Raw genomic sequence first — 25,638 nt, 5'->3', positions numbered from 1 at the left:
CAAAGAGAACATAAAGAAGAATTTGACGTAATCGGTACCAGAGTCGTCTTCAGCTCAGACTGTTCTACTCAATTGTGTCTACATCAATAGCTTGAGAAGCACAAGAGACCAGGGAAAAGAGAATCTCAATGAATTCTTTTGGATCCAGGGTCAAAGAAAATGTTACTTCAAAGGGATTGTGTCCTCCGACGTATTCCTTATCTTAATAGATTACTTCCAGCTTGCTGGCCTCTGAATTTTTTTTCAGTAGAGGGCGCTGCGCGTTGACGTCCCTCGAGTTGGTGTCCCTCGACAGCCTCCGTATTGGTGCCGACGTCATCGTGCGTATAAATAGACTCGTGCAGCGTACGTTGCTCAGTTCTGTTTTTCCGCGCTTCGTGGGCCTTGGAATCGTGTTGCTCAGTTCTTTATTCAAGTATAGTCTTATTATTCCTCAAAGATATCTTCTTCTTTCGATGGCTTCCTCTTCCGAACCGTCGACTCCACATTCCGGCTTCAAAAAGTGTCTAGATTGTGGGAAGAAAATGTCATTGACGGATCCTCACAGGATCTGTTTGTGGTGCCTGGGATCGGAGCATCACTGTTCGGAATGCGAGGACTATATGTCCATGACGGCGAAAGCCTTGAAGGAGCGTAAGAGGAAGCTAGAAAGAGGTAAGACTCTTAAAACTTCAACTTCTTTGAATGTTTTCTCGGCAGAGTCGAGACATTCATCTCCTCGCCGTCACAGGAAACATTCCCGTTCAAGGTCTCAAAGCGGTTCCCATCAGTCTTTGAGATCTAAACTCTCAAAAAAGAGGCGTCGTAGATCTCCCTCTTCTTCGTCTTCTTCCACTTCCCCGGAAAGGGTCACCTGCCCCACGAAACACAGCTCTCCAGCTAAGTGGGAGAAATTCCGTAAAAAAATGCTTAGTGTCTTTGAGAAAGCAACCCCCTCGGAGACGGCTAGAGGTGATACCCTGAGTCGTTGCACCCGGCGAAAGAAAACTGCCCAAGAGTGTCATGAACCCTCGAGCAAAGGCAGTAAGACCGCGTCATCGACGCCATATGTTCCTTCGACCCATAAATCTGCGTCATCGACGCCTTTATCGAAGGGCCCGTCGACACACAAATCGGTCGAATCGACGCCGTCCTCGACGCCGCTGTCGACACCGATAAAGGACAGACCTACTGCTGTTACTACATCTCAGTCAGTAGACGTACCGGGGGCTTCGACCAGGAACTCCAGGATGTCGTCGATAACCTCGACGACTCCGAGTAGGATTCCGATCCTCTCGAGTTCTTTGAGGCCTCTTCATACTTTTTCGACGCCTTTTTCGGTTTCATCGAAGTCTTTGACTTCCTTGTCGACAACTTCGACGTTTTCTCAACCGGTGACTACAAGCTTGGCCCCACCTGCTCTAGAAATGGGTTTTAAAGCATACCCAAGGTCAGATTATGTCAGGGCTTTGTCCTCTATATATGAGGAAGGGGAGGATTCTAACCATGAAATACCCTTTGGGTTACAGAGGACCACTACACCTATACCAGAGGAATTTATCTCTGAAGAGAACAGATTGAAAGATCTTCAAGACTCTTTGCATGAGGCAAGTGGTTTAGATACTTCTCCAGAAGTAGAATTCTCTAAACCAGACTCAGGGAAACATGCTGAGACCCCTTATAGGGTCTTAATGGCCAGAATAATAGAGTTCATGGGGTGGTCTACACCTTCACCTTCTTTTCAACAAGATGATCTTACGGACATTTTACTTAAAGGCCCACAGGAAGATCCTGTGGTTCCCTTTCATGCTGCATTGCAGAGAAAAATATCTGACAACTGGGAAACTCCTGAGGTTATCCCAGCAGTTAATAAAAAACTATCTGCCAAATTTAGGGTATCTGCTTCTGACCCTGAATATTTGAGCAAACATCCAACTCCAGAGAATTTGGTTGTACAATAGCAACTTCATCGATCAGTAGATCTGCATACCCTACTATTCCACAAGACAGGGATGATGGTTTGACGCTATGTCAAAAAAGGTCTTCTTGGCATGTAGCATGGCGCTTAAATCCATTAATGCTACTTGCACACTCGCAAGATTCAGCCATACACTTTGGGAGTGTGCTTCATCTGCGGCTGACTGTCTCCCAGAAGGAGAGGAAAGGGAAGCATTTCTGAACATCATTAAAGATGGTAAAGACGCAATGTGTGAGTCCCTACAAAATGACCTTGATTCTGCTGACAGTCAGCAGGGCCATGGCGGCAAGTACTACAATCCGCAGATTTGCGTGGTTGCGAAAGTCTGGTTTTGCTCCAGATGTACAGGCCAGACTTTTGAATATGCCCTTTGACGGCACTTCTTTGTTTGGTAATAAGGCTGATGACAGCCTAGAGTGGTTACAAACATCCAAGGCAGCAGCGAAATATCTTGGAGCTGCAATCCGTCAAACTCCATATCGCCCCTCAGGAACCTCTTGAAGGGGTAGGTCCTTTTGCTTTTATTCCGCATTTGGAAAAGGCAGAGGACAGCCGGCCAAAAACGATTCACCCGCGGTGGACGGGTTAAAAGTACAAAAGCATCAGCAGGTACCTCCTTGCCCTCGGCATCTGCGTCAGCCGCCTCTAAACCACTCTGAGGTCTCTCCTCACAAGACACCAGTAGGGGGCAGGTTAACTCAACATCTGACGGAATGGCAGGCTATTAGGTCAGATGCTTGGGCATTGGAGACAGTTGCCCAATGTTACTGCCTGCCTTTTCTACGCACCCCTCAGAGTCATCCACCGGGGAACAACTCTTTGAAGTTTCCAGACCCGCTCCCTTTGCAGGAGATTCTAGACCTGCTAGAGAAAGGTGCCATTGAACCGGTTCCTGTAGCGGAGAAGAACAAGGGTTGGTATTCCCCCTACTTTCTAGTACCGAAGAAGGACGGAGGACTGAGACCCATCTTGGATTTACGAGAATTGAACAAATTCCTCAGGAAGGACAAGTTCAAGATGGTAACTCTCTCTCAGATCCTTCAGGCCCTCCATCTTCAGGACTGGCTGGTATCTCTAGACCTTCAGGATGCTTATTTCCATGTGCCAATCAATCTCAAACACAGGAAATACCTGAGGTTCGTAATTGGCAACTCTCACTATCAATTTCGAGTTCTGCCATTTGGGCTGACCTCCGCCCGAGGGTCTTCATCAAGCTAATGTCGGTAGTGGCTGCAAGTCTAAGGAGGGAAGGGATCCATGTCTACCCCTACCTGGACGATTGGTTGATCAGAGCAGTATCTTCGGAACAAGCTCAGATCCAACTAGATTATGTCTGTCACTTCCTTCACAAACTGGGCTTCTCCCTTAATTTAAAGAAGTCACAGATGATACCATCTCAGAGACTCCCGTTCATCGGAGCGGTCCTGGACACTTCCCTGGGGAAAGCCTTGCCACCAGAGGTGAGGGCTCAAGATATTCTGCAGATGGTCACCAAATTTCAAAATGCCCAACGTCTCCCAGCCTTTGACTTTTTGAGGTTACTAGGCTTCATGGCATCCTGCATCTTCCTTATGCCAGAGGCTCGACTGAGAATGAGATCCCTCCAGTGGGCACTAAGAACCCAGTGGTCACAATTATCAGGAAGAATGACAGATCTCCTTCAGGTTCCGGACAAAGTGGCTCGAGACCTTCAGTGGTGGGCCTGTCGGGAGAACATTTTGAAAGGAGAACTGTTTTGGCAACCATGGCCGGAGATAACAGTAGTCCCTGTCATTCCTCAGATGATCAGGAGGTTGAGAAGATTCCGGAAGACTATGATCCTAATTGCCCCAGACTGCGCCAGGAGAGCGTTGTACCCGGACCTTCTGGACATGTCCATCTGCCCTCCGATTCGTCTTCCGCACAGGGAGGATCTTCTCTTGCAGAAGGGAGGTCAGGTCTCCATCCAGACATCAGAACCCTCACCTTCACGCTTGGTTTCTGAAAGGTTGAGATACAAGGATTGGGACCTCCCAGATGACGTCATGGAGGTGTTGCTTTCGGCTAGAAGGCCATCAACCGTTGGAACAAGTTTTGCAGCTTGCAGAAAAGAATATCGAACCCTTTTCATGCGGTACACCAATTGTGTTATCTTTTTTGCTGTATTTGGAAAATTCAGGTCTTCAAGTTTGTACGATCAAGGGCTACCTCGCAGCGCTGTCGATTTTCAAGCGCACTGCGGAGGAGCCATCATATTTCAAATTACCCCTAGTAATTCAATTTCTGAAGCGGTTAACTAATGTCTATTCCCCAAAGCCGTTTCAAGTTCCCTTGTGGGACTTAAATCTCGTCTTAAATTTCCTGATGGGTACTCCCTTTGAACCACTCCATTCTTGTTCATTAAGATTTCCCAACCTTAAAACAGTATTACTAGTGGCTTTGACATCTGCCAGAAGAGTGAGCGAATTACAAGCTCTATTTTACAAACCTCCTCATACAATTTTTCACAAAGACAAAGTTGACCTACAAGTGAAGCCTAATTTCCTCCCAAAGGTAGTCTCTGAAATCCCACATCACTCAGAAGATAACCTTACCTTCATCCTATCCTCCTCCCCATCCAGGGAAAGAGGAAGAGAGGCTACATAGGCTGGATCCAAGGCGAGCCTTGAGTTTTTATATCAGCAGACTTGCAAGGATAAGGCAAGCAGACCAACTGTTTATAGATTGTGCAGGACACAATCACAAAACAGACCATTTCAAGATGGATTATTTTAGCCATTCTAGAATGCTACAAATTGGCAGGGAAAGAGCCCCCTCAACACCTTAGGGCTCATTCAACCAGGTGTATCGCAGCCTCTTTGGCTCTCCAAAGAGTGGCACCGATTCGAGACATATGTGCGGCTGCCACATGGTCGTCCGCACATACCTTTACAAAATTAGCCAGGAGACAAGATATGGCAAAGCTGTGTTACACTCTGTTCATTCTTAAAGGGAAATATTACAATTTTATTCCCACCTCCGTTTACACACCAATGCTATGGGGTCTATCAAGATAAGGAATACGTCAGAGCACACAATCCCTTCGAAGAACAAGTTACTTCTTACCTTGTAACGTTCTTTCGAGGGGATGTTCCTCCGACGTATTCCTTATCGCCCCTCCCATCCATCCCCTCAGTAAAACTTCCCTTGTGGTTGCAGCTTACGCTCCTTCAAGGTCAATAACCAATTCATGCACAGCTACTCTTAAGCTTCAAAACGGAACTGAGCAACGGACGCTGCGCGAGTCTATTTATATGCACGATGACGTCAGCACCGATGCAGAGGCTGTTGAGGGACACCAACTCGAGGGAGGTCGACGCGCAGCGCCCTCTACTGAAAAAAAACTCTGAGGCCTGCAAGCTGGAAGTAATCTATTAAGATAAGGAATTGGTCGGAGGAACATCCCCTTGAAAGAACGTTACAAGGTAAGAAGTAACTTGTTTTTCTTCGCCAGTAGGCATTTTGGCATTTCAAACACAGACAAAAATACAAATCACAAGTGTGGCAAAAAATCAATATAACAGCAACTTGTTTTAATTTTGTTATTGGATTTTTAATTTTTAAAAATGAACACTGTCCTTACTACATGGACAATGGGTCTCATTTTAAGTTTTGTAGTGTGGTAAAAAAATACTTTTTAGTGATTATGGATTTATCACCACTTTTACCAGACAGGCAATTTCCAAGTTTAGAGCTGGAGGTTTCTCCTCTTCTATTACTTTCAAATAATTGAGGATTTACAGTGTACCGTAGATTCTCCAAAGTCCCCATGGAGTACTATGGACTAAAAAAGTGGGAATTGACACTGCCTCACTGCAACCCATCTGGTAGAGTTTGGTAAGTTGGCAGTGGTGGTAACAGTAACCCAGTCTGGTGACATTTCCGCAGCTATAATGTTGTAATACCACCAAACTCTGTATGAGGCCCTGCATTAGGTCTTTCATATCATATTTAATTTAATTTTAATTTATTTTACATTTTTAAAGCGCTCACACAGCCCTTGGGCATCGAGGCGCTTATTTGGTATACCAATGGATTCTTTTTGATTTTTGCAAACTTTACTTTTCAACAGTTGCTGCATACCTGTATACGCATGAGGGTAACACTTGGATGGTCTTCATTTTTGCCTTGTATGAGAAAACATGCTATTCAGTGGGATATGAACTTTGATCTGGGGTCTATAATACACAATGACCTTATATGAACCTGGTCTTCTTTCTTGTAAAACAGTCAGGCAGCTAATTTAGCAAGCTATAAGCTCTTTCTGCTAAAAAAAAAACATTCTTGGTTTTTCATAGGCACAAAGTGATTCTAAGAATGTCCCCTTCTTGCATACCTATGGTTTTATCTGTCATTTGCCTCAACTAAGAGATCGTCCTCTGAGTCTTTTAGCCTAGACCGCACTCTTCGTCAGCTGAGGAGGCTTTGCATAATCCACCAGACTTCAACTAATTGCTCAGCTGACTCCCAATGTATCTATTCGTATTTTACTTGTATACCGATCTCCCCCTCCAGGGTTAGCTAATTCTGGAAATAGCTTTTTTCCGCTTATTGCGTATCTGGCCATAATTAATCCTAACCTTATCCTAATTAATCCTAATGTTCATCCTAAGGATCCTGCCGACCTACATACCCAAAATGTGTTGACTAGTCTAATAGATACTTCTTTCTCACTGCAAAAGCATCTTCCCAAACACTGTGGTGGGAATAAGCTAGATTTAGTTTTCTTTGATAAAACACTGACATCCACGTATAGTCCTCTCCCAGTGTTATGGTCGGATCATTTTCTTCTACCGTATATTTATCGCCTTCCCAGCCACTCGCCGCAAGTCTTCCAACTGTCTCCAAACACACTGCTTCTGGAGTGGGGTGAAACCCCCCTACCGGCAGATCGCTTGGTGGCTAACACCAATCGATTTGTAGTATGTGATGGCCAGGTTTCATGCACTGCTTTATTAAATGCCCTGATAGAAGGAGCAGATTCCTTTGCCCCAGAGGAAACACGGTTTGGGTGGTCTAAACCTTCTGCGCCTTGGTTTACCTCAAGCCTGCGAACCTGTAAATAGGCCTGATAGGCCTGTCATTGTCTCAAGCACAGGTGGTGCTCTATTATCAGGAGGCAAGAAATCCGTTGTAAGCAAGCAGTGATTCACTATCATAATGCGATTACAGAGGCAAAATCAAGGTTCTATGCCAATCGTATCACTTCTGCAGCATGCCCACAGAGAATCTTTTTAAAACTGCAAAGGAACTCTCCTCCCCCCCTCCAGTGGAGCTCTTTCTGCCCACAGACCCAATGTGATGCTATCAGTACATATTTTACAGAGAAGATTTGTTTGATCCAACAGTCTATTTCGAATGATAGTCGGAATCAAGTCAACTCTGACCAGAGGATAGGGCCTCCCACCTTATCATTAGGAGAGCCGTTCCAATTTGAACCGGTTGATGACACAATAGTTTCCAAGGCCTTGAGTTAGCTTATACCAGTGTCTCCCATGGATTCTGTTCCCCTACATATTCTTCAAGTCCTCCCACAGAAAGCTTTTCCTGTGTTTACTGTGGCTCTTCATTACTCTTTTTCATCCGGCGGGGATTCTCTCCCCGTTGAAACATGCGCTGGTCACTCTGCTTTTGAAGAAGCGCCAGCTTGATTAATCTTTGGCAGGTAACTACTGGCCTGTATCCTTATTGCTGGTTCTAATGAAACTTATGGGAGATACTATAACTCTGCATTTTCCAGTTACTTGGAATCTAACAATTGTCTACACCCATATGAATCGGGTTTCAGGTTTCAGACCTCTGATGGGTAACGAGTCTGCCCCGCACTCGTTTTTGGACGATCTAGCGATGCTACAGGATCGTGTGGGGTTAGTTGGGGGGGGGGTTGTAGATTCTTCTTGACCTCTCCACGACCTTTGATAAAGTGGAGCACGACATTCTTTCGGGCCGTATTGAGCAAGCAGTGATTTCTGGTATTCCACTGTTGTGGTTTCCATCTGTTTGTGCAGACCGTACACAAACTGTTCTTACAGTTCCTGTCGCTCTACTCCCTCTTCACTTTCCTGTGGTGTGCCCCAGGGAACTGCCTCGTCACTTCTTCTTTTTAAGCTCTATCTGCATCCTCTGGCGGACCTCATTGAACCCCAAATTTCTGAATTTGGGGTTCAGTTCTACACTTATGCCGATGACACACAGTTAGTGTTCCCCCTTGACTCACCTACAGCAGATCCTCCACATAAATTGAGAGATTGTTTATCAGCAATAGGGAACTGGATGTCAACTAAGTGGGAGAAGCTTAACAGGGAGAAAACCGAGGTCCTGGAGTATTGTCCAGACTCCTTGGGCCCCTGTCTGTCCCATAGTACTAAAGTAAAAAGCTTGTGTGTGAGGCTTCTACCTTTCGGCTCAGATCACTGCAGTTTGCAACACCCACTTTTCAAAACTAAAAATGCTTCGGAAAATTCTAACTCTTCTTCCAGATGATTGTAATGGTATCTACCTACGGCAAGCAATGTATCAGATGCATCGCCTACAAGTCCTTCAAAATCTGCAGCACGGCTTGCCCTTAGACGCACCTAAAATCACTCCTTTTGTAGTCGTGCTATGGCAGCTTCATTGGATGCCTGTTAAAGCTTGAGTTGAGTTTAAGATTTTATGCATTTCTCACTGGGTATTTTATTATACTGGGGCAGACCATCTGCAAACTAAACTGGAGCGTTATCAACTTAGCAGGCGTCTTTGCTCAGTGTCGCAAATCTTATTTAAAATTCCACGCTACCAGAGAGCCCGGATAGAGGGCCGCTCCTTTTTGGTTCCTGTCCCCTCACTGTGGAATGCTTTACCTGCTTCTATGTGCGAGATTGCAGGCTACCTCCAGTTTCATAGCTGTTTTCTGTTGCGTTGCTGCACACCAGGTTGTCCTTCCTTAGCGCCTAGAAGCCTTTAGGCCTTAGTCCGGGCTCTATTAATATTGTACATTACCAGTACATTTCATTACATAATCTGGATGTGGCAGTGGCTACAAATCCTATCTTGTCCGCACTTAGAACATGAAACTATCTTTTGTACCTTTGGTTGGTCTTGCTTGAAATAAAAAAAATAAAAAAAAAAGCCTGCACAAGCTACCACAGCAAGATGGATAGTTTCCTGCATAGCTCATTCCTACAAGTTACGTAGATTTCTGTTCCCTGTAGACTTCATGAGCACTCAACCAGTACAAAGTCGTCACCTGTGGCTTTCCAAAGACATCTCTCTATCTTGGAAATCTGAAAGGCTGTCACAAAGGTGCATTTTTTGGCCTGGAGGTTCTGTGCAATCCTTTTGCTTGGACACAGTTGGCATATGATGTCACCGCCTACTCAGATTTTGAACTGTAAACTCTAGTTCCACCACTTCGGGGAGGGGGTATGCCAGGTATGCCAGAGTAAGTTAAACATACCCTTTAGTAAGGTAAAAGTACCCAGTTGAGGATTCCGCTACACTTAGTTTGTGCTCTCCATCCTTCACAACACTCACCCTGAATACCATATTCTATGCTATAGGAGAAAAACAAATGGAACAAGAAGTGGCAGTTAGTGAAGTCCTATTCATAGGAGTGGGGTCATAATATGCAGGGATGTAGTTAGCAGAGCCACACTGAAAGCTCTTAAAGTTTCAGCTTTTCCCAGCTAGTTTGGAAGGAGGGCAGTCATGAACTAAGAATGTAATCGCCTGAAAGGTTCATTTTCCTATAGCACTACACAGATGTAAAGTGTTTGAGTGCTGTGGATAGCACGTGCTCTTATCTTTCATTACTGTTAGGACCTCACAAGAGTGAAATGCTCAATGGCAATATGGGGACCCAGGTCTGACTTGTTTCTAGACAAATATTAACAACAGGCCATTTACTCCATGACTTCCTAACACCTTATTATGGAAAATAAATTGGTCTTCCAGTTTTGTGGAATATTAATTCAGTCATTCCCACACTGTATTGCAAAGCTTATATGTTATTCTCTTAAGCACCTTTCTTCTTAGTATCCGAGTACCGATTTCCTGTTGTGTATTTCGAAGGTTATTCCCGTCTCACAGAGCATGTGTTAGTAACTGCTGAAAGTGTTAATACTGTCGACTTAAGTTTAAGACACAGCATCACATAAAATCACTCTGCAAAATGCTTTTACACAGACCTGAGATGTGTTGAATGTTCACATCAAATACTGCATGGACATTCCATCTGAACATGTTATGAACGTTATTAGTCTAAGAACACTCCTTATTGCAACAAAATGTTATTTCTATTATGTTGTGTATGTTTGGGTCCAAAGTTCATCCCCCCTTTGTAATTCCTCTAGGCTGACTCTCGGCAAACCTCTCGGGGAAGGCTGTTTTGGGCAGGTAGTGATGGCGGACGCTGTTGGAATTGACAAGGAGAAGCCAAACAAAGCAATCACTGTTGCTGTTAAGATGCTGAAAGGTGGGTATGTCTTGTCAGGTTAACAAAAATCTCAGGGCAAAAGTGAAAATAAAAGGTAGGAAGCGGCCAGGCCAGACTATCTTACCCTTCATTTTGCAAAAAGATACTACAGATGCAAAGTCCCTATTGAGATGATGTAGTCCATCAGACACATGGCCGCAAGTGGCCATTAAATAAGTCTTGGGAGTAATACTTGCTTGATGAAGACAGTGGAATTGTGAGCGCAGATGAGCTAGGAGGTCCGGCCATGCCTTCAAGGTCCATGCATACATTGTACTGCTGTGCTTTGCAAACTTGATTGATTTGGGCGGCTTCAGAAAGGTAAACCCACCATTGCATGCCCTTACGGAGAAGAGACTTTCAAATTCCAAGTAGGTAATATGGTTATGGGCAGTCCAAACTATGAGGCTCTTTTCTATTGGAGGAACTAAGAACTATGCAGATGAATATCCTGACACATAATAAAAGCAATGCCGTTGTGTTTTGCAGTATATCGGAATTCCCTTATTTGCCCTCCCAGTGAAGAGCCTACTTCTTCATGTTCCAAAATACCACAAATATGGATAATTCTGTCTCCCATACCTCTGCACCACACTGTCTGCAATTATATGGCCACTTATGATGCAATCTGACCTTTCTTCCTCAGGTATTTAACCGTCCTACTTGTCATTTTCAGATGATGCCACAGATAAGGACCTGTCCGATCTGGTTTCTGAGATGGAAATGATGAAAATGATTGGAAAGCATAAGAACATCATTAATCTCCTAGGAGCCTGCACGCAGGACGGTAGGTTTCATATGCTTCTAACCTACTTGTTATGAAGACATTCGATAAGTTCCCTGTTTTTCATTGCATTAACAAACGTTGAGTAACAGAAAGTTAAAGGCATGATGGTGAAAACACTATACAGAGCTTCGTAAATTGGAGGGAAGAACTCTATTAGAGGAATTAATTCATACATTTTGGTTGAGATTGAAAATCCTGTATGGGGTTTTGTTTCACACCCTTATCGCGGAAGCTACAACTTTTGGCTTTGTTTTTATGTGTGCATGAGGTTGGAGAAAACTGTTTTTTGGGGGAAAACTGGCGGCTGTTTTCACCTCGCTCACAGTTTGAAGGTGCGCCCCCATGTGGTCCCTTATTTTCCCCAGCATCTACCCACAAAGACACTGTTCCCACCTTGGTTCTCACTTTATGAGCTGCACGTCAATATCCACAGCCTACCTCCTGACCCTCTTCAGTGTCTCTCCTGCCAAGATGTTCACTTCCCTTCCGTACACTTTCAGGTGTCCTCCCTCAAGACTGACTGTCATAAACATTGCCAGGGCCATCTTAAAGTTCTTTCCCACCTCCCAGCGCCATTCAGCGTCCCACAACTCCATTCACACATTCCTGGTCCTGCACAATTCCCATTGTTATCATATATCCCGTATCCCCCCATCTCCTGCTCTATTTATATAATTTGTCTTTACCACAAAACAACTTTCTCTTAGCAAAGTTCCAATGAAAACTATATGATTAAATTGTTTTCAATGAAAACTGTTTCTGTCATTTTGACAGGATATTGTTGACCGTTTCATTTTGTAATGAAAACCTTATTACTTATTTTGTGAATGTGCAATTATTTTGTCCAAAAATGATACCACAAAGTAAAAATCTTAATCGTCAAAAATATTTTGAGATATCCGATTTTTCTGTTGGAATGATATGGCTGCTAGTGTTGGGTGGAAAAACATGTTGCTCTGTTTACAGTGGTATAAAATACAGATTATGGCTCCCGTCACCCTCTTGTATTGGGCGGAATCGGACCCAAAACTAGAGACAAATAATTCCAGCAAATGATGGTGCCCATACGTGTTGGCCAATTGGGAAGAAGAAATGTCTGCACACTGATTTGCTGAAATACTTGCATTCCAGCCAATTAAAGACGATGAAGCATTCCAGATTTCTGATTGGCCAAACTATTGGGACATCTGTCACCTTCCCACTCACTGTAGAAATACAGAAAAGCATTCCCAAAATTGAAGCGTAGTGGAATCTAGACAGGATTCAACAGATTTCGCACCTGCAGCCCCTTATTTGAGGTGAAGGACCTTGTTTCATGAGGTCATTAAGCTGTTTGCTGTGCGTGCCACAAAGACATAGATAGCAGTGATTTTGTTCCAATCCAGTACTGTTGGTTATGCAGCCTTTAGCACTGTGGTATTAGCCCAACTTACTGCAAATGTTTCCCTGTGTTTTTTTGACTATTTATTTCACTGCATTTTTGGGGAAAATATAGGGGCAGTGTACTTTGTTTAATATTTAAGGGGTGGGGAATGGTTAGGGGTGTAAAAAGGTGTTATGGGAGGCTTTCCCCCATAATAAAGTGTAAAAAATCGCTGCTGTGAGTAGGCCCAACTATGAGATGTACCAGATCCAGCACACTAAATGATGACCAAGGATTTACAACTTTGACCTGCATGCTCCCCTTGCAACTCTGGTGCCTACAAATAATTGGCTGCTACGGTATTTTCAAAAATGTTCACATGATGTTGTTGGAGCATAATTTCACTTCCTGTGATGTCAATAGGTTATGTTATGTTATAAGTAACTTCTAAAGCACTGCATACACCCAAAGGCATCATGGCGCTACTACTGATGAAGAGGGTGGCCTAGAAAAGATAGGTTGTAATGCAAGGCGGAAACAAGATTGATGGCAATAGCCCGCAGTGGACGGGGAAGAGAATTCCACAGATTGGCTATTGCAACAAAGAATGAATGTCCACCAACCCTGCTGAGTTTAAACTTAGGGACTGGGACAAGAAGACAGTTAACCAAGCGGAGAGCTCGCCTAGGAATGTAGGGATAGAATTTCACCTGGAGGTAATCAACCCCATGTCCATAAAGGCATGATGGACAAAGCATAATGCCTGAATTGAATACACTGTGCTACCGGCAGTCAATGAAGCGACCGTAGCACAAGTGAAATGTGGGCGTAGCGAGTTGCTGAGGTGGCCATACGGGCTGCCAAGTTTTTGAGGACCTGTAGCCTTCGCAGGAGGAAAGCTGACTGCGACAAATACAGAGAGTTACAGTAGTCAATAGAGGAGACAACCTCGGTCTTATCGCTGTTTGACTTTAGTCTTTAATTCCCCATCCATTCTCCTATGGCCTATAGACAGCCACTAAACCTGGGGGCTGACTCAGACGACAACAGATAAAAACAAACCAGTATCTGAGTATCGTCTGCATAAGAATAACAACAAAAGCCGTTGGAGAAAATGAGTTTAGTCAGGGGCTGGATCTACATGTTGAACAGCGTGGGAGAGATGGCAGACCCCTAGGGAACACCGCATGTGAGAGTCATAGATTTGGAACGAAAAGGGCGGAGGGAAAGAGATGGGCAACGACCTGAAAGAAAGGAGGAAAACCAAGAGAGAACCGTCCCATAGAGGCCATCCTCTGTCAGACGGTTGATCAGGATGGAATGATCGACTGTATCAAAGGCGGCGGAGAGGTCAAGTAACAATAGGTCTCCTACCCCACCCTGATCCTGTATGGAAGCCAGGTCATCCATAACGGAGAGCAGCACACTCTCAGTGCCTCTCCTCGGTCTAAAACCAGATTGCGAGGGATGGAAAAACTGATTCTTCGAGGAAAGCAGTAAGCAGTGGACCAGCCAAGGATTCTAGAAGTTTTATCAAGAAGGGAAGGAGGGAGCTGGGGTGGAAATTGGCAGGAATTAGGGGATCCACCGAAGGCTTCTTTAACAGAGGTATCCCAGTAGCATGCTTAAGTGCTGCCAAGATACACCCTGTTTGAAAGGAGTTATTAACCACTGCCTCTGTTAGCATGGCCGCAATTTGAGGCAAAATGTCCTTCACAATATTAAGGGGAATGGTATTCATAGGAGATACGAACTTCAATTTAGTGACTGCCTAGGAAACAACCTCTGTCGAAAAAATAGGGAAGGTGGACCAACGACTGGTAGATATATGAGTTGCTACTGTGGTTGTAGACAGGGATGCTCTATCTCCATAGGAGGAGGTCACAGAGTGAATGTTGTCAATTCTCTCAACAGAAAAAGCAGACAAGTCACAGAGGATTTGAGATGGTGGGATAGGTCTCGTAGGGACAGCAGAACAGCTCCTTAGACTGTTTAATGGAGCCTTCAATACAGGATGAGAAGTAAGCCCTTTTGGCAGCACAGATCACCTTGTGATATGTGGCTAACTGAAAGGATTTTTTAGTAGCCGCATCGTTAAGTAGAAGCCATTTGCGTTCCGATTCTCTGCGCAGGAGGCGAAGAGATCGCAATTTATCAGAGAACCAGAGCTCAGAGAGACAAGCTATGGGTCTAGGATTTTTAAAAGGAGCCAAGCTGTCAGCCACTGTAACAAAAGTGGCTGGAAGCGTGTCCATATATTGGTCACAGTGGAGCCGTAGTGATGCACCTTTATAGAATCAATGATGTTCTCCTTAGTGACTGATCGCCAGGCCCCACGAGGGACTGGTTGAGAGTGGTACAGAAGGACTAGAGAAGAGTGCCCAGAAGAAGGGGATAATAAAATGATCAATCCATAGGACTGGGAAGATGTCTCTGGCCTCGGGTCAAAAATAAGGTTAAAGAGTATTACTCAGGCCATGAGTAGGACAGTTGACATGCTGGAATAATGTCACTTCGTTCATATCTATTATAAAGTTACCAATTCTATTATGCGCTGTGTCGTTGACACTAAGGTTGAAGTCCCCGACAAGCTAGAGACAGACATGGCAGAGCTGAAGATCAGCCGCCGGTTCATGGGAAGCATCAAAGAAGACCTTTCCGGTCGTTGCCCAGTCTTTCCCAGACGAGCTTGCCTTTTGCACGCCTTCGGTGCGGCCACTGCGCCAGTCCGCTGCGCTGGTAGTTCTCCCGGCACAGATTTGCCCTCAATGGAGATCAGCTAGCCTTTGCAGCTCTTAGTTGGAGGAAAGTGAAGAGATACTGCCAGCAGCGCAGAAACACGCTGCAGTGAAAAGATACAATTAAAGCACCACACGCACAATGAAAGGAGTTTTTGGGGAGGGAAGAATCAGGCTCACAATAAATGTAAAATAAAGCACCATCAAGATTGAAAACGAAGTAAAATAGCAAATTAAAAAAGCTTTAGCCAAGATATCTAACTCGCTCAGGAAGTGGCTAAAAGCATGATATGTTGCCGCCACCATCACTTTAAATTTGCTAAAATGCCACTGGAAAACAGGAGTGTCAATACAGACTGCATCCTATGTCCCTCTAACTGCGATAATCAAGTCTTGTCGTCCCTATCATCACCCTTCATAGTGTCTCTCTTATCCACTTGATATCATTTTTCAGGCCCGCTTTATGTGCTGGTGGAATATGCATCCAAAGGGAATTTACGGGAGTACTTGAGAGCCCGGCGCCCTCCTGGCATGGATTATTCATTTGATACTTGCAAACTTCCAGAGGAGCAGCTGACCTTTAAAGACCTTGTGTCCTGCGCCTACCAGGTGGCCCGAGGCATGGAGTACCTGGCTTCTCAGAAGGTGAGTGTCTACAACATATACCATGGTGTTCTCTGCGATTTAGTTTGCCTACATTAGCATTCTGATGTTTTGTGTTAATACGCTATGTGTATCCCTATTGAAAAAAAGTTTTGCAGCCCCATCCTCTTTTACACCCCACTTGCCCTCTCAGCATGGTATATTACCCAGTAACTGCTAACCATTCCCTGCAGCACCAAATAGTATGCTGATAATAAATGCTATGTTGTAAGGAGTGTTCGCCCTTGTGTTAATTTAATGTAGACCTTTAACCCCTACCGAGGTACAGTTCTCCATTCCTTCCCAAAGTTAGGTTCACGAGCAATACATACCCAAAACAAAATTTAAATAAATAAATTGAATTAAAGTAAGCTATGGGTGTTTTTGTACAACTAACAAAAATAAGTATTTTCTGTGTGTGGGCTTCCAGGTGCCTATTGGTTATTCCAGTTTGCAGAGTCTTCTGGCCCACAGGCAAGGAAAAGACTTGTACCACACATGTTTTTGGGGTACTGCTTCAACCAAGGGCAATAGCCCAAAGATTGACATGCCAAAGGCACATTTGCATTCTGCCCCAGTCGGAGGACAGATATGCCTTCACCTGTCATCTTGGAATGAGATAACCACGGACCCTTGGACACTTTCTGTTGTGAGTGGGGACAGGATCCCCTTCTGAGTCTGTACCCTGATATAAAGTGGTTCTCAGGTCTCACCCTACCTTCCTCCCCAAAATTGTGTCAAGCTTTAATCTGAATGAGGAACTCTCACTCCTTCTATTCTTTCTGAACCGAACCTCAAAAGCTGACCGGGTGCTGCACTGCCTGGATGCAGTGAAGGCTGTTCAGTTTTGTTGCCTGGTTTCTGCCATTCTTGAGGCCTATACGTTAAGGAGAGGGTATCCCCTTAGGGGAACCTGATACTTTTGAAGTGAAAGTCAACCTTGGTTGCCAATCAGAGGCATACCTCTATAGTAAACCTCTCAAGGAGGCCACATGGGCCACTCCTTGCCTAGTCTGATACCATTCTCTGGATTCAAGTTCACGAAACAAAGCTGCTCTTGGTCAGGCTATTCTTAGAAATCTTTTTAAGTCAAATCAATAACCATCCATCCACCATCTCTTCTTTAGAATACTTTGGAAACCTCCTACATACAGTATGGCGGAAGGAGAATGAGAAGTAGCAGTACGAAAATGTTACTCACCATAGTGACAGCAGTACTTTTACTCCACATTTCCTTGTGCTTATACGCCCTCCTGCCTTGCTAAAAAGTAACCAAGTCTGAACTGTATAAAGAGATTGACAGTTGGGTGGAGCATGCAGCAGAGGAGCAGTGTGGTGGCATGGCAACGTGTACATATTTATTTATTTATTGTATTTATTTATATTCTTTACATTTTTGAAATGCCCAGACCCAAGCGTATCATGGCATTTTGTACAGTGTAGGCAGTAGAAACAAGTACACAATAACATCATAGGCATGGAGGCAGAGAAAGGCTGTTACTCATATTTGTCAAACAACCAGGTCTTCACTAGTTTTTGTAAGGTGGTGAGCGAATGCTTGTTTCTAATTTGAAGCAGAGCGTTCCAGAGCAAAGGTGCTGTGACGCAGAAACTGACGCCACCGGCTCATTTGCTATTATAGCAGTGGGTGAATAGCAAGGTGCTAGTACTAGATCTGAGCGCTCACACCAGGACAATTTGGGAGATACAATTGTTGAGGTAGAGGAGGGCCTCCTTGTAAATACAGCGTTGTGCGATAGACACGGTTTTGAATTCCACACAAGCATTAATGGGGAGCCAGTGGGATTCACTTTTTTGTAGCTGATATGTGGTCTGAGCGTTTGAGCCCAAGGTCGGCCCAAAGTACTTTATTTTGGCATAGTTGGAGTTTGGACATGTAGATGTTCGAGGTGCCTATGAGTAGTCAAGTTTAGAGGGAATCAACGCTTGTGAGAGACAGTTGTTCAGTGAGAGGAATTGTCTACTCGGAGAGATAAGTCTTGCAGTATAAGCAGTAGACAATGGTAGAGCATTGATCTGCCTGGTCATGGCTAGATCTGCTTTGAGCTAGAACCCCAGAGTTTCTATTTGTTTCTGAACAGGGACAGCCGTGCCATCACAGCAGAAAGAGGAGAAGGTAGCATCCAGGTGTCTAAACCGACGTGGCGAGCCTATGAGGAGGAGCTCAGTTTTTTCATCATTGAGGCATATGTTGTGAGTGGTCATCCAGTTTTGGACTGTGCTGTAGACTACGTTGATTGTGTCACAGATATGATCACCCGCGATAGGGATGAATATTTAGGTGTCATCCACAAAAATGGTGTAGATGATCTCCCTAGAATCAAGAAGTTCGAATGGGTGTTTTGTGTATGTTTTATAGACTGGTATAGGCTGGAGGCTGATTGGCAACAGGCTCTGGCCCTGTCCGCCTTCCCTGGGGCATGCCAAAGTATGTCAGAAAGGGGTCTATGGACTAAGGGTACTGTTGTCACTACTGACTTAATTACAACTTATTAGGAGTGTGTTTCAGCAGATAGCTGTCACTGCTAAGGGATCAACAGACTACCCAAAAACACCTGAAGAACCACTGTTGGAAATGAAAACAGCAGAGCAAACAATATGGTAGTCAACTAAGTTCTTTAGGAATCCTTAGAAATGACTGGAAAAAAACGAATGGGATATTTATTCGAATTTTGGTTGAACGAAAATTAGTAACACCCAAACATTTCGAATAAATATCCCATTTAGTTTGATTATAGTGAACAAAGAGAAGCAGGGGTGTCTCCTGCACCCATGTTCAGTATAATCGCATCAGGGGTTTCCCCCTCGACCTAAACAAAGTGTTTAAAAAAGTAAAAAGGACCCTGTGGTGCCGGTTCCCAGGCACGTTAGTGAAAGGAACTAGCGTCGCAGAGGAAACGAGGAGTCGGCAGCACACATCGAAGTATGCTGCCAAAAGGTGAGTAAGGGGGTGGAGGTTACTGGTTGCCAGAAATGTCAGCGGGAGAGAAAACTGAAAGTCATTTTTGTTTAACTACTTTTGTTTATTTCTTTCTGTCATTTCTGATTCGCACAAATCATGGCCAACCAGTCCTTTACTCCCTTTCTGACCATGGTTCTCCATCTGTCTTTCCCTAAGTTCATTTCCACCTTCCGTGTGGTTCAGACACTCAATTCGTAGGTGCAGGGATTGCCTGGTTCTCTTCTTGGTCCTCCTGGATTTAGTTATTAGGCACTCCCACCCTTAGGTATAATGGAGCTCAGATGCAGCATACCCTCAATTTTATCTTAGATTGTTTTAGTTGTCAGTTCTTTTAGAGTTAGACTCTTGCCGCTGGCTCAAGCCCTTAACCTTCACTGCCAGGTTAGGACTACTCTCCTGGCCAAGGTCCTAAAGAGCTATCCCTCTTTAGGTGTCTCTTCAGGACTTACTCCATGTTCTTCCTTAATGTTCTTTCCTCCCTATCCAATGGTCTATTCACTTGCTTCTCACTGTCTTTCCCTTTCTCTGCTTGTACCTTGCCCTCTGATTATTCGCCTTCCCGGCATTGACTCTTTTTCACTTTTCCCTAATTTGAATTGATGTTCCTCCTGTTCTCTTTGGCTCTCTGTCTGTCCCTCTATTTCTTTCTCCCCCTTGCTTTACCCCATTTCCTCTCTATCTGCTCCTTCCCGGCCTCTATTTGCCCCTTCGCCAACACTTTGTTGTCTCTTCCTTCTTCCACCTTAGCCTCTCTTCTTCCTCTGCCTATGACTCTGCTTACTTCTCTCCATTGTTATGATCCATCATCCAACTCCCACCCCTCTGCTCTGGCTAACCCTTCTTCTGTGTCCTGGTAGAGCAGGTAATTGAAGCTCTGTTGTGTGGGTTGGGGACGCTGATTGGAACGGAGCAATATCTACAAACATTGAATGGTACACCACACCGTTCTGCTGTAAACCCGACAGACATTTTGGAATGAACAGCATTTCTCTTTCAGCTCCCTGTCAGTCCTGTTGGGGTCTGTGGAAGCCTGGCTGTGGTATGATTACTTGCCTACCATAAATACTCATGACGTCCGTGATTCAGTTGTGGATAAGCTTGCAGACTTTGCATGATTACTGGCTTCTTGTTGGCTGTGGCTGTGGACACTGGCCTGAGAATATGTGGCTTGCGTAGTTCCACTAATACAGACCCACATACAACAACCTCTGAATTCTCTTAGACCAACTTTTCTGACTATGATTCATATGTCATATGTCTAATCCCACCATGAATTCCTGGGTGGGTTCAGACAAATGTGGCTAGTGATGGAATGGGGCCCTGGTTGATCTCTGTGTACTGACTTTCGCCGACCACCAGAGTGCCCCACTGCTCATCCTCTAGCCTTTCTCTGGTGACCATATCACATAGACCATTGAATTAACCACTCAGTGCTGAGATTTGAGGCCAGCCTGCAGGTCAGGAGTTTAAGTCCCAGCAGAGTCCATTTAGCCCTACATACTTACAAGGTCCATAGAATTAGCACCATGAAATTGGGTGACAGTAACAGTAGTTGCTTACAGTAGCAGAAAAAGTACAACTGAAAGCACGCACTGCGTAAATAAGCCTGTTTCTTCCTACATAAATAACATGCATACAGCCAGCAGTATCTACATGCATTACACTCCTATTGCAATAGTCACATGTATTAGTTTGTTGTGTTTGTGCTTCCAATTTGATCTTGATTAAATTTTGTGGGAGACAAACTATTGCTTCCAAAGCGCTCAAGTCCTACATTAATTTAGCACTGATACTGTAAGGCATATATCATCAATGTAGCTCCCCCTCACCTCAGATTATGTGTGTGTGCATACATTGCTTTGAATACAAGTAAGCACAAAAAACCCAGTATCTGGTCTTTGCATTGAATGCAATACCATCGAATGCATTTCCATCGGAAAAAAAAGCATAGAATGCATGTTTTTTGAAGGTAAAGGGTTTAGTTTAATTTTAATGGGCTTTAAAGGCATTAAAATAAATATTTTTTAAATGCATTCCATGCAATTTTTTCATTGCATTTCTTTTCAATGGAATGATCTGTCGATGGTAAGAATTTGATGGAATGACTATAAACCACAAAACTCACATACAATCCACACCTACAAACAATACAAATAGGAATAAGCATATACACATAAAATACTCCAGAAAATAAGTAGACGCAATGTGCATATACAGTATGCATGGAATATAATTTTGCACAGATAATGCACTTCGATTCTGCATGCACAATTACAATACACACATACAGTATGTTAACGTAAGTGCAGAGAATACACATAGATTATTGGAATGCCCAAATAATAAAAGTTTCCATGAATACGGACGCAAACACACAACACAAACATACCCGAAACACTTTCTTCTGAGTATTGCAACAAGCACACACTTTCACGAGACACATACATCACAACACACACACACACCCTTAAACACACACAAATATAAAAAGAATCAGTGGGAGCCTTTTGTTTTACCTGAAACACTTTCTTGTGAGTATTGCAACAGGCACACACTTTCAAGGGACGCATACATCACAACACACAGCCTCAAACACACACAAATTAAAAAAGAATCAGTGGGAGCATTTTGTTTTACCTGAAACACTTTCTTGTGAGTATTGCAACAGGCACACACTTTCAAGGGACACATACATCACAACACACAGCCTCAAACACACACAAATTAAAAAAGAATCAGTGGGAGCATTTTTTTTTTACGGTTAACACCTTTAAAAGGGGGAAAATTACAAACAGGAATTACAACAGATGTGTTGTATAGTGCTTTGGATGGATGCATGAGCCTGGTAATGTAAGAGAGAATGTTCCTGTATGAGTAGGAGAATGTTCCTGTATGAGTAGGAGAATGTTCTGGGTAAAGGTTCCACCCACCAGGATTTGGAGAGGCCTTACCTGTGTTGTATAGTTCTTTAGATTGATGCATGAGTCTGGTGGCGTAAGAGAAAATGTTGTGGTATGATTGAGAGAGATTGAGAGAATGTTGCTGTATGAGTAGGAGAATGTTCTGGGTAAAGGTTCCACCCGCTGGCATTTGGAGAGGCTCTGCCTTTGTTGTATAGTGCTTTAGATGGATGCATGAGCCTGGTGATGTAGAGAGAATGTTGTGTATGAGTGTGAGAATGTTGCTGTATGAGTGAGAGAATGTTGCTGTATGAGTGGGAGAATGTTCTGGTAAAGGTTCCACCCTCAGGCACTTGGAGAAGCCCTGCCGGGGTGATGGGAGCCAATGGTTCATACTGAGACATCCTGCTGTTACTTATGGTGATCTAATAAAGTAACCTGCTGGCAATTTACCTGAAGAGCCTGAGGATCTTACTTTACTACACAAACGTTTTAAATGTAGTAACCATAACTCTTTTTTTGAAAACTTTTTTTTCTTCAGTGATGTTCTATTTTTGTATGATTAATGAGCTAAAATATATCACTCCCTTGTTTTTCCGAACAGTTGATTCCTAATGTATTGTTGTTGGTCATAGTTTGAGTTTGGGGTGGCCTTGTATGCTGCAGTGGCTGTTGTGTATGAATATTGATTGGTAAACTATTTTGCTTCAATTGTATTCCACACATGTTTTTCCCAGTGTATTGTTTTTGTCATGGTGATGGTTTGTAAGTGGTGCCTGTTGTATAATGAGATGAATTTTTATTCAGAACTGATATTCTTTCGTTTGTATTGTTTTGAGTGTATTGTTTTGATGAGTGTCTTGTTGCCTTGGTGTGGGCTTTTATGCAGTGCCTGTCGTGTATGCGTATTGTTCTGAGTTGTGTTCTGCACATGTTATTCCAAGTGTATTGTTTTGAATGTAATGTTGTGAGCTGACAATTTGCGCAGTATATTCTTTACTTTATGCTTTCGTTTTTATTCCATGTTGTGCCTCTGCCCTAACTGTTTTGGGTGTGGCAGAAATGCTGGTGTGCTTGAAGTGGATTTGACATTGTGCGTTATATATTTATTTTGGTTTTGATGCTCCGGCCCTATTGTGCATGAACATACGGATTTAAAGATATATTGTAACTTTTGTCATTTTTGCTTAAATAAATCTCAAAGGGAAACCTTAGAACATTGCATCTTAGATTGCCCGGTGCTGGCTCATCAAAGATCGAAACACTTTAAAAAATGTGACTTGACCAAATATATCTTTATGTCTATGAATGACATTTGGTCAAGCATTAACAACTTCCCGAACTTGGCCATGCGTGTGGCAATCATTTGTTTTCTTGATTCCATTTTTCCCAAATCCAATGATCCTGATTCTGGGTAATGTGATGCTTATTTATTTATTTGATTTTGCATAATTGTTCTTAAACAAATGCTTTGGTTAATCCATGTATTGAAAAATTGTTAAATGTTTGGTTGTGAATTGTGTTATCATATTATGTTTTATATATTTGAAAGTATGATTTTATTATCCACATCAAATTAAAAAAAATATATATATATATTTTTCTTATGAAGTGTTTAGGTCATCCGGATTTCTAATTTTATCAGCTTGCAAACTTCAGGATGAGTGCCAGGCATGAGCTAAAAATCTTAAACCAAATCAAAGCCAACTCTTCAAACATATTCATCCTGAATATATGATTTTACAGGCTCAGGTGAACTTTCATGGACAAGAATAAAAGTTACAGTGGAACACATTTGCACCTTTCTAGAAGTAAAAATCCAGACACACATTAGTTACCTGCCATGGCAAGTATAATACGAGCCCTGCTTTCCACCCTAATTTGCTTGAGTGCCAACAGCCTCTTTTTCTCACTCTAGGGAGAAGAGTTAAGCACTTGCCTATTGAGAACAGGGGGCATGATTCAGAAAGTTAGGCTCTGCTTTGTTTAAGGAGCAACAGACGGAAATCGGGCAGTTTGATTGTACGTACACCTATAAACCCCAGATCACCTGCATTTTAGAAAGTGGGCATGTAAACAACTTTTTAAAAAAAAGATGTATATCTGCAGTCATGGCTACGCATTTGCACAGCTCTGTATGCTTACTAGCAATCTCCTATATTGGCCTGGTGTAAGCAACGACCCTGCTCGGCTTCACAATGCACCACGCATTGGCCACACAATAGATATATTGAAAGCCGCACTTTGGGGGGTAATCCTTTCTGAGAAAGGAGCCAGTGGGAGAAAAGGGCAGATCATCAGTGACATTAAATGTGCAGCTGAAGGGACCACACCCAGGCACAAGGCCTTTTTGAAGTATCACATCCTAATTTCTAACAACACCTTTGCTTGCCAGTCACATTAACCCTAAAATCATTACAATGATAACATTACCAGTTACAGAAAGTAATGCGAGTTTTCATTTACTGCAAAAGCCTTCCTGCTGTCAGGATGAAATATTGGTGATTCCAGGGCTGTTTTATCCACCTCTGATGGGGATCTCCAATTCCGGTATTTCTTGGGGTCAACCCTGTTGCATGAGAACTGAAGAGGGCTGCGTACTGGTCACTACTGGCACAGGTCACTTCTTCGCTGCAGCCTTTTCTTGACAGAGCGCCATGGCATAACCTTGACCCACTTGTAGGAGTTGAATCAATCATAAGGATGGAAACTTCTGTTTAGTTCACACCAAAAACGAAAATGGTTCTTCGTTCTTGAATACTCTATTATATTTCCCCTATAATTTGTCCGACCTCTAAAGGATAAAAGGCTAAGTAAGTCCTGCTGGGATTTTAATCTCTGACCCAAAGATATCCATTCTTGCTCACCCAGTGCATCACATCATTTGTACGGATTGCAATGCTGTTTTGTTAAACTGTCAAGCTTGTGTCATTTGTGTTTGCTTGGCAGCAGTTTAGTATGCCTCCTTTATCAATGCTAACCTGTGGATTGTGTCCCTTCAGTGCATCCACCGCGATCTGGCAGCCAGGAATGTGCTGGTAACGGATGACAACGTCATGAAGATCGCCGATTTTGGCCTGGCGCGGGACGTTCATAATATCGACTACTACAAGAAAACAACAAACGTAAGTATAATGGTGTGGGTTACTGGATCTGAGAGGATTGATGAGCTTTCCTTGCTTTATTTCACAGAGACTTCCTCAAACGAAGCCCAAACGTACCATCTACGGTTTGGCGGTAGAAAAGGGGTTACAAAAATTGGCTAAATCATGAAGCTTGTGTCATCTCATTTATGTTTGCAATGCTACAGTTTAGTGTGCTCCCTGTAACAAGGTTGCTCTGGACGGGGAAGATAGACCAATAGGCGTGGCCATTGCATGTGCAAATGTCTACTTCCCATCCCATGGCCTGGTTCTGCCTGCGACCTGGCCCCAGAAATAGAAGCGGGGCACACATGGACACATTGCAGACTAGATTAAGGTTCAGGATTGGAGCCGGTGCCTTTGCGGCTGAGTGATTGTGCTGATGATTGCAATACCCTTTGTCTCCCTCATTACAGGGTCGGCTTCCTGTGAAGTGGATGGCTCCAGAGGCTTTGTTTGATCGGGTCTACACTCATCAGAGCGATGTGTAAGCATAACCTTCCCCAAAAACAAATGTTCAGTGGTGTTGAACAAAACATACAATGCACTGCTCAGCACAATCACTGCTGGACCTTCGCTAGGAACAGTTTTGCTGCTTCCCTGCTCACTGCAGCTGCAACAGAAGCGTCACTGGCACAGAGGGTATCACTAA

General features: G+C 43.6%; 1 protein-coding gene across 6 annotated transcripts in view; it reads left to right on the top strand.

Annotated features, from left to right (window-relative positions):
• FGFR3 (fibroblast growth factor receptor 3) overlaps nucleotides 1–25,638 on the top strand; it is a 145,096-nt gene that overhangs the window by 89,716 nt on the left and 29,742 nt on the right. For all 6 annotated transcript variants that reach the window (XM_069632141.1, XM_069632140.1, XM_069632138.1 and 3 more), the window contains 5 exons: nucleotides 10,309–10,430; nucleotides 11,107–11,217; nucleotides 15,773–15,963; nucleotides 24,846–24,968; nucleotides 25,403–25,473. In XM_069632141.1, coding sequence (XP_069488242.1) covers nucleotides 10,309–10,430; nucleotides 11,107–11,217; nucleotides 15,773–15,963; nucleotides 24,846–24,968; nucleotides 25,403–25,473 — 618 coding nt within the window. The remainder of the gene's footprint in view (nucleotides 1–10,308; nucleotides 10,431–11,106; nucleotides 11,218–15,772; nucleotides 15,964–24,845; nucleotides 24,969–25,402; nucleotides 25,474–25,638) is intronic.

The sequence above is a fragment of the Ambystoma mexicanum genome, chromosome 6q (genome assembly GCF_040938575.1).
Source record: "Ambystoma mexicanum isolate Mex_15411 chromosome 6q, UKY_AmexF1_1, whole genome shotgun sequence".
Classification (NCBI taxonomy): Eukaryota; Metazoa; Chordata; class Amphibia; order Caudata; family Ambystomatidae; genus Ambystoma; species Ambystoma mexicanum.
The sequence above is the reverse complement of the archived record's forward strand: the minus strand, read 5'-3'. Positions and strand labels throughout refer to the sequence as shown.